General features: G+C 42.1%; 1 protein-coding gene across 1 annotated transcript; it reads right to left on the bottom strand.

The window, feature by feature from the left end:
- Window positions 1–1,947: 1,947 nt before the first annotated feature.
- On the bottom strand, window positions 1,948–6,490 carry LOC100217215 (Pre-mRNA-splicing factor 3). Its single transcript, NM_001359704.1, has 6 exons — window positions 5,729–6,490; window positions 4,391–4,654; window positions 3,868–4,302; window positions 3,582–3,776; window positions 3,331–3,494; window positions 1,948–3,246 (listed from the first exon to the last, which is right to left on the bottom strand). The coding sequence occupies exons 1-6, from the start codon at window positions 6,383–6,385 to the stop codon at window positions 2,376–2,378; spliced, it is 2,586 nt and encodes an 861-aa protein (NP_001346633.1). The 5' UTR covers window positions 6,386–6,490; the 3' UTR covers window positions 1,948–2,375.
- Window positions 6,491–8,049: the final 1,559 nt, after the last annotated feature.

Below are 8,049 nucleotides of genomic sequence, written 5' to 3'. Positions count from 1 at the left end.
GGATGTCTATTGCACACCGGACTGTCCGGTGTGCCATGTCCAGTGCACCATCTTCGGAAGCTCCAACGGCTACCTTTAACGGCCAGTACACGTGGCATGTCCGGTGTGCCGCAAAAAGCTGCAGAACTGCTTTCCAACGACTATATTTGAGTTAGGGCCTATATATACTTCACCCAACCGACCATTTGGAGGTGTGGGAGCACAAGCAACATAACAAGATATATTGTAGACATTTTCAAGTGCTTAATAGAATCATTCGGTGATTAGTGTAGGTGCTTTACGAAGTGCTTAGGTTAATTAGACCGCTTATGCGCTTGCTCTAGGTGAATCTTGAGTGAGTTTAGAAAAAACACAACCCCTCGACTCTTGTGAGAGTCGTTGTAATTGTACCACGTGGGACGAGAGTCTTGCGAGACCGTGACAACTGAGTTTGTGTCATGGCTGCCACCATGTACTGGAGGGAATGAGGCCTACGGTGTTTCAGCCGGAAGCTCGATAGTGGAGACGGCAGGGAGCGTCCGAGAGGAGCCGAAAGCAGAGCACCACTTGCGCATGGAGAAGACCCACGGCTCTCTACGGTGTTACTCGACCGAGGTGCTTGGCCCTCTCGTATGCTACCCTTTCCGTAGGGGTACCAACGAGGATTAGTCGGAATCTTGCATAGTTCAGGATACCTCGGTAAAAATACCGGTGTTATCCACGAGAGTTTGCATCTCTACCTTGCTCTTTACCTTCTGCATTTATATTAAGTATTAAAGTTTCAATCTCGTCTTTCTAGTTAGATTATTTAGAATTGAAACTTAGCTTTTGAGTAGAGATAGCAACACTTAAATAAAACCTAGTTTGCACATTCTAGGTTATATATTTGCATAGGTTTCACTCTAGTGATTTAATTGTGGTCTATTATAGAGATAGTTTTTAGAAGTCCTAATTCATACCCCACTTAGGCTCGTTTGGTTTGTTTAGTCCTGGGACTAAAGTTTAGTTAGAGAACTTAAAGTTTAGTTCCTACTATATTTGGTTTGAGAATGTATCTGGTGCAAACCAACCCCTCCGTGTAACCGTGCAAACTTCTAATCTGGGCCACATGATGTTGATCTAAGGGACACAGGGGCGTGGATAATTTTACACTTAACCACCCACTGCTAATCACACTTTTTCAAATCCCCCTCCCACTCCCCCCGCACGTCCCTTTGGATCAACATCATGTAGTTCAGATTAAAAGTTTGCACGGTTACACGAAGGGGTTGGTTTGCACCAGATACGTTCCGGTTGATTTTAGGGACTAAAAATATTCAAACTGCATTAAATGACTCATAAGAGAAGAATAAAATACCCCTTAATATTCTCTCACCACTAGTGCAATTAAAATAAAGGAGAAGCAAAAACTGAAATTAATATGGTTTACTACATTTTAGTCACTCCTCAGGAACCAAAAACAAAAACTGAAATTAATATGCCTAATCATGTTTTAAACCCACCGTTTATCAATTTAAGAACTAAATAAAACTAAAATAAAGAGACTTATCTTTAGTCCCTAAAACCAAACACCAAACAAAGCCTAAACAACTTGAGATGGTCTTTTAGGACCGAGTGAATACGTTAAACAACTTCAAAAAAATCGAGCCAAGGGAGCTTGAAAAGTTTATTGATCCAGAATTATACTTTTAAAGTTGATGAACCATTATAAACATCCACACAAGTTGATGAACTTGTAATTGTGTGCCTAAACAACTTGAGATGGTCTTTTAGGACCGAGTGAGTACGTTAAACAACTTGAAAAAAAAATTCGAGCCAAGGGAGCTTGAAAAGTTTATTGATCCAGAATTATACTTTTAAAATTGATGAACCATTATAAACATCCACACAAGTTGATGAATTTGTAATTGATGTGCAGGCACTGCCCGCAATTCACACCGCAACAATACTAAATACACGCAGTCATTTGATGCAATTGGTTTATTCCAAATGCACGCTGAGCGTGCAAAATTCAACAGTTGCTCACATAACAGTTTCTAGGCCACAGGAAAATCCAACAATAACATCTCTGAAATAGCATGTTCACAACAGATTAAGGGGGTGTTCGGTTTATAGGGACTAATTTTTAGTCCCTACATTTTATTCCATTTTAGTTCCTAAATTGACAAATATGGCTGTATTTGGCAATCTAGGGACAAATGAAATAAAATGGAGGGATAAACACCCCCTAACACCAGGCATTACTGAGTTCAGTACTTCAACTGATGAGGCCATTGATGTAGATACTCGTGGTAAGGGTCTTACCATAACAAGCGCTATAACACTGGCCACACATAACTAGCATGTAGCCAGCAAAGATCAGCAGTAGCTACCAAGGTTCTGAACAGGTGCTTTGCTCAGGGAGAACCCTCCGAGGAATTGACAGCAAGATCCCAGTAGTGAGGAACAGAAGCATCAACGAATATCTTCTTAGCTGCAGATTCACTCCGGCAGTTATGTACAGTGAACCTGTGGAAGGTGGGCTTTGCCACACTACCCTGCCAGACCAATTCACAGCTATTCACTGGCTTGTCAGCTTCCGCTTCTGCTTCTGCGTCTTCATCACCACCAACAGCAGCAGCCCAATCTATACGGTTTAGCATGAGCTTATTATACCTTTTGATTGACTTTTTCCCCCCTTCAACAACCACAACACTGATACTATCAGTAATGACCGCAGCACCTGTCAGTTTATTCTCTTGTGCATTCACATCAACTTTGAAGCGTGTCTGTGGATGGGACAGGTCTCTTATCTTGTAAACACAAACTATAGTCTCCACTGTGTTAGTTGGATCATCAAAAAGCTTCCGTTCTTTCTTCTCACGGCGCTCAGATGGTGTGAGCTTGCGGGCAATGTTACGGTCAACGTGAGCCTGCTCACGCTCTGCAGCCGCAGTTCTTATTTCCATCTCCATCCGTGTGGGATCTTGGACAGCTTCAGAGCCTAGCACTTTCATAAGATTGCTCATTTTGACCTTGGGCTTAGGTGGCTCCAAGAGGCCTTGCCTAATCATTTCTTGCCTATCTTTTTCCTTAGCAAGACGCCTTTGTGTTCTCAACTTCTTCTGCTCCTTCTTAGTCAACTTCAGTGGCTGGGGCGGCGGTGGTGCAGGCTCAGCAGGTGGATCATATGGTTCTGGATGTTCAACATATATGGTGATCTTGTCCAAATTAAGTTTCTCCACAGAGACATCCTCATATGTGGCAGAAAGTAAAATTTTTGCATCCCTGAAAACAACAATAAAAATTACTTTATGTTCAATCACAACATAGAACCTTAAAAACATCATTCAAAAAGGAAACAAAAACAACCATGGCTCAATTTCAGGGATCTCTTCCTTCTGCTTTTGTTTTGGAGCTCTCACACCAAGAGCAACCTCAATAAGGTTTGGATTCATGTCTACTTCTGTCTTTGCCTTAGCAAGCTGGGCTTGCTTTACTTTGAGCTCTTTAGCTTGCGCTTCACCAAATTGACTCTAGGTAAAAAAAAGACATTCAAATAAGGTAAAAGAAATATTGATAAACTTAACCAAAACAAGTCTTGGAGGTTCATCCTTGCACACCTTAATTTTCTGCAATTCAGCCTGCCTAGTGAGTTTACCCTCTTCAACGAACTGAAATCCTGGCCTTTTAAGACGAAGGAGCTTCTTTTGGTTTATGCCCATCCGTTCATCAAAATGAACACTTGATTTTGCAAGAGAGTCCAAGTCCGGCTTGATTATTTGAAAAGCCTCTTTCTTCTGCTTGTTTATATTGACCTAACCAAGGTAGAACCAGATAGTATCAGTCACCGTAAAAAATATGGATAAAATTGTATAGTAAGCTCTACAGCAATCTATAAAAGTTTACCTTCAGAGTACTCAGATTTGTTGGCTTTGTCATGCTGATAACGTTTCCCTGCTCATCAATTTCCCTACCTTGGGCATCAAGGCGAAGAACAGGAGCCTTTGCAGGCCTTTGTGGCACAGTAACTTCAGTGGATGTACCAGGGAATAAGTTGATAAGAGGACCAAATTGTGGATCTTGGCGAAACCCCATCTTAGCAGCAAGTTCTTGGGCTCGCTTCACAGATTCAAGATTGGGAATGTTCGTAAGACCTGGAATACCGATAGCACCACCTACGGCCGGCGTTCCAGAGATGGTACTAGTTGGCAGAACAGAAACATCAGTAGGTTTTGCTTCTCCTTTAGAAAAGAGTTGTGCATCTACAGCTGATACAGAAGTTTTTGCTTCTTCTTTAGAAACTTGTGTAGCAGTAACAGATGTACCAAGCTTATTATTAAGCTGTGGGGGAGGAAAAAAAACTTAGAACAGTTGCAAAGGTACAATTAAAAATTAGAGCAAGGGACTGGGACTAGCTATGTTTTCTTACCATAGGTAATTTCTTGAGTTTTTCTGACAGTTCCTTCTTCAGTTGCAAAGCTTTTTTTGCTTTGGCTAAAGCATCAAGAGATAGGTTACTACTTTTGCCAGCAGCAGATGTTGCACTTCCATCTGTACTAGATTTTACGGTAACCTCATCAGATCTAATACTAACTCCCTCATTTGCATTGTTGGTAGTAATTGAAGATACCTTTGAAGGAATGGGAACAGAAGATGGCATAGGAACGGCACTGAGCAGTTGCTGAGAACCAGCCTGCAAAATATGAGATGAGAAGTCAACATAGAAATAAACAACCGGAATATAATGAATCATCAATTTTGTCGCAAAATGCATGCCACTTAAAAAGACAGATAATAAAACAAGCGCACCCAAAAAAAAGTACTAACAAAATGGTCAAGTGGAATGTGCAGGATAGCCCAAAGCACACAAAAAAATAGTGCATCTTCAAATCCAGGCCAGCATATGACTTAGCATATCGAAATGACAAATTTTTAACAGACATTTAAGCATTTCACTTTAAATGCCACAGCCTTGCAAGAGTAGAGACTACAACCAAATGCAAAAAGTAGCGTCTACAAAAAAATAGGCAGATTATAGCATGGGCAAAAATGTTATGACATTCCTCAAACAACTTCATATTAGAAACATCATTCAATTCCTCTAAAAGATAACTATACTATTCACCACTACTGGGCAAACATAAACCAATAAGGGACTGCATTAGTCTTGACTGAAGAGTAGCTTGTAAGAATGTATTTATAATAACACGAAAAGCTGCATAATAACAGCATGCTTACAACTTACAGGCGCCAAACAAAGCATATTGTAGACATATGACAGCACAAAACAGTCATAACTATGACTTAGGATCATTGTCATAGCTGCCTTATTCTTACTGAATCTAGGGCAAAAGTTGGCATTGTAATAACATTAGCCACTCAAATCAAGCAACAGTAACTGTTAATCTCCTAAGATATTTTCACAAGGAGACATTCAAGCAATACCACTCAATTTAGATGGCATAAACTTCTTGGGCAGAACTGAACCTTAAAACACAGATTCTGCAGAAAGACTTTAAGCTCTTCAACATTTTCAAGACAGATGATAGATGATGAACTGATATGCCAGGAACTAAAAAAGTACAGCAATCTACCCATTCCATTTCTCCAGGTTTCCATAACCCAGAACCTAGTAGTGTACAAGTGTACAACCATCGCTCACTTGACAAAAAGGTTATACTAGCAATCATAAGCATTCTACTTGCCCAAGCTTCAGTAATCAATGAGAACAAAACAAACGGACCTCAGAAACTGTAATAACACTTACATTAGGCCCATTGCCGTTCTGTGAATCTCCGTTAATTGATAACTCCCCCTTCTGCCCATGAGATGAGATTTCCTTACTCGACTTACTCACATCACCATTCTTCCCATTCGCACCGACATCCTCAAACCTCCGGCGCTCCCGCCTAGGCCTCTCCTCCTTGGGTGGAGGCGGGTCTACGGAGGCCCTGGCCCGCTTGCCCCCTTCGCGGCCGGGCTCGTCCCCGTCGCCACCGCCCTCGTGCCCCTTTCTCTTCCGCGACGGCGACCGCGGCTCGCGGTCGGTGGAGTCGCGGCGCTCGACAAGCTCCCGGGGGCGGCTAGACGAGCGGTCCCGCTTCGCCGAGGGTGGCGGGGACTCGGACGGGGAAACGGAACGTCGGTTCCCGCGGCGGCGATCGTCGTCACCGCCGTCACGGTAGCGGTGGCAACGGCTGTCGTCCTTATCGTGATGGTCACGGTGCCGGCGGTCATCCTCGCCGCCTCTGCCACCGTCCTTGTCGCGGTGGCGGCGGTGGCGACGGTCCTCGTCTCCACCGTCGTGCTGGTGATCCTCGGTGTCGTGGCGACTACGGCGGCGGTGCCGGTCGTCGTCCCGGCCGCGGGATCGGTGGTGCCCGTCGTCGTTGCGAGTGCGCCGTGAGGAGCGATCGCGATCCATGGGCGGGGATGGCAAGGAGAGGGGGCTAGGGTTTGAGTCGGGTTCGCCTACGAGGGAGGAAAGAGATGAAGGATCTGCGGTCGGCGTCGCGTGGGGCGGGTTGAATTGGGCCGTTGGGGATCGTAGTTCCTCGGTGTTACGTTCGTATAAACCAGATCGGGCCTACCGGTATGTAGTGGGCTGGTGTCGGTGGAGGAATGTTTGGGACCACTCTACGAGGCAAGCATCGAGTTTGCGCTCCCATACGAAATTCTGACTATTTTCGCTAGATTTTTCTACAAAACAGTTGTACAATCTGATTATTGTTATTTTACCCATACTTTAGGGGTGTTTGGTTCTCGCCTTCTAAAATTTAGTCACTAAAATTCCCTAAAATAACAAACAGAATAACTAAAATAGATCTTTCAAATAGGATTTATAGGAACTCAAGTTTAGTTTCTAAAATTTAGGAGGGCCTTTACCATTATCAGATAATGTTATACTCTTATATTTATTATTTTCGCTTGAATCAATTGAACTAAACATTGCCAATCAATCGATGTCTTCTTCCTTCTTGTAATTTATCTATAAATAAAATCAATTTTGAGGTAACCAAACTTAATTGGGTCCTCCAATGTTATTAGTTGCAAGACTTTTGAGTACCCAAATTGTCTTCTTCTTTAGGGCAACAATAGGTGCACCGATGAATTTAGTGTCCATACCCTAACACCCCTTTGTAAGTAAATAATAGGAATCAAATTTAATAGAAGATGTGGTTTTGTTCTTGTTCTTGAAATTTTGCTCCAAATATCCAACTTACTTGTATTTTAAGCAAAATGATCATTCCCTTTCATAAAACTAGTTTTGTGAGTTACGAAGATCGTCTTGACAACCTTAAGGGTGTAGCCTAACCCCCTCTTTGTTGAGATAAAACTTTTGTCTATGCAAGCACTTTAGCAAGCATGCCTTATAACCACGAGTGAGATATTATTAGTGAAACTATTTGTATTTCTACAAGGAGTATTAGTAGGAGCAGTACAGGTTTGTGTATAAATAGTATCATCAAGAATATTACTTGTAACACCTATACTTACTATTTCAAGAAGAGGGGCATGAGCTTCTTTCAACTTCTCATAAGTTTCAAAGGATTGCTCAAAAGCTTTGTGCTTCTTGCACAATTCTTTGTATTATTCTCTCTTCTTGTTCAAGAACAAATGAGTCTCTTATGATAGCTTAATGTGTTCCTTAGTAGAGGTCTCCTCTTCACCCTCACTATCACTCTCACTATGAGTCTCATCAAATTGTACCATGGGAATGTGTTTGCCTATGTAGTTTCTCTGCTTACATATTTGAATTATGTATTGTCTTGCACCTTCGGTAATCCACATCCAACTTGGCATATTTGTTCGTTACTTCAAATACATTGCTTGCATATTCTAGAGGTAATCTAATGGAATGCAATGCACATTAGTCTATGTATAAGCCCTAGATTACTATTGCATAATAGTTGCTTTTTGGAATTTGGTCACTTGTGCTTTAAGCTTGATGAACCTTTTCGGATAATCAAATCATGGCTTGTCGTCTAGTTGCATGCAATTCAAGAGATCTCTGTTTGTTTTGATTTTGGGTTGGTATCCTTGGAAGGTTGAAAGTAGCTCCATAACCATATTAATAGCTGCTTGCGT

The sequence above is a fragment of the Zea mays genome, chromosome 5 (genome assembly GCF_902167145.1).
Source record: "Zea mays cultivar B73 chromosome 5, Zm-B73-REFERENCE-NAM-5.0, whole genome shotgun sequence".
NCBI classification, from domain to species: Eukaryota; Viridiplantae; Streptophyta; class Magnoliopsida; order Poales; family Poaceae; genus Zea; species Zea mays.
The sequence above is the reverse complement of the archived record's forward strand: the minus strand, read 5'-3'. Positions and strand labels throughout refer to the sequence as shown.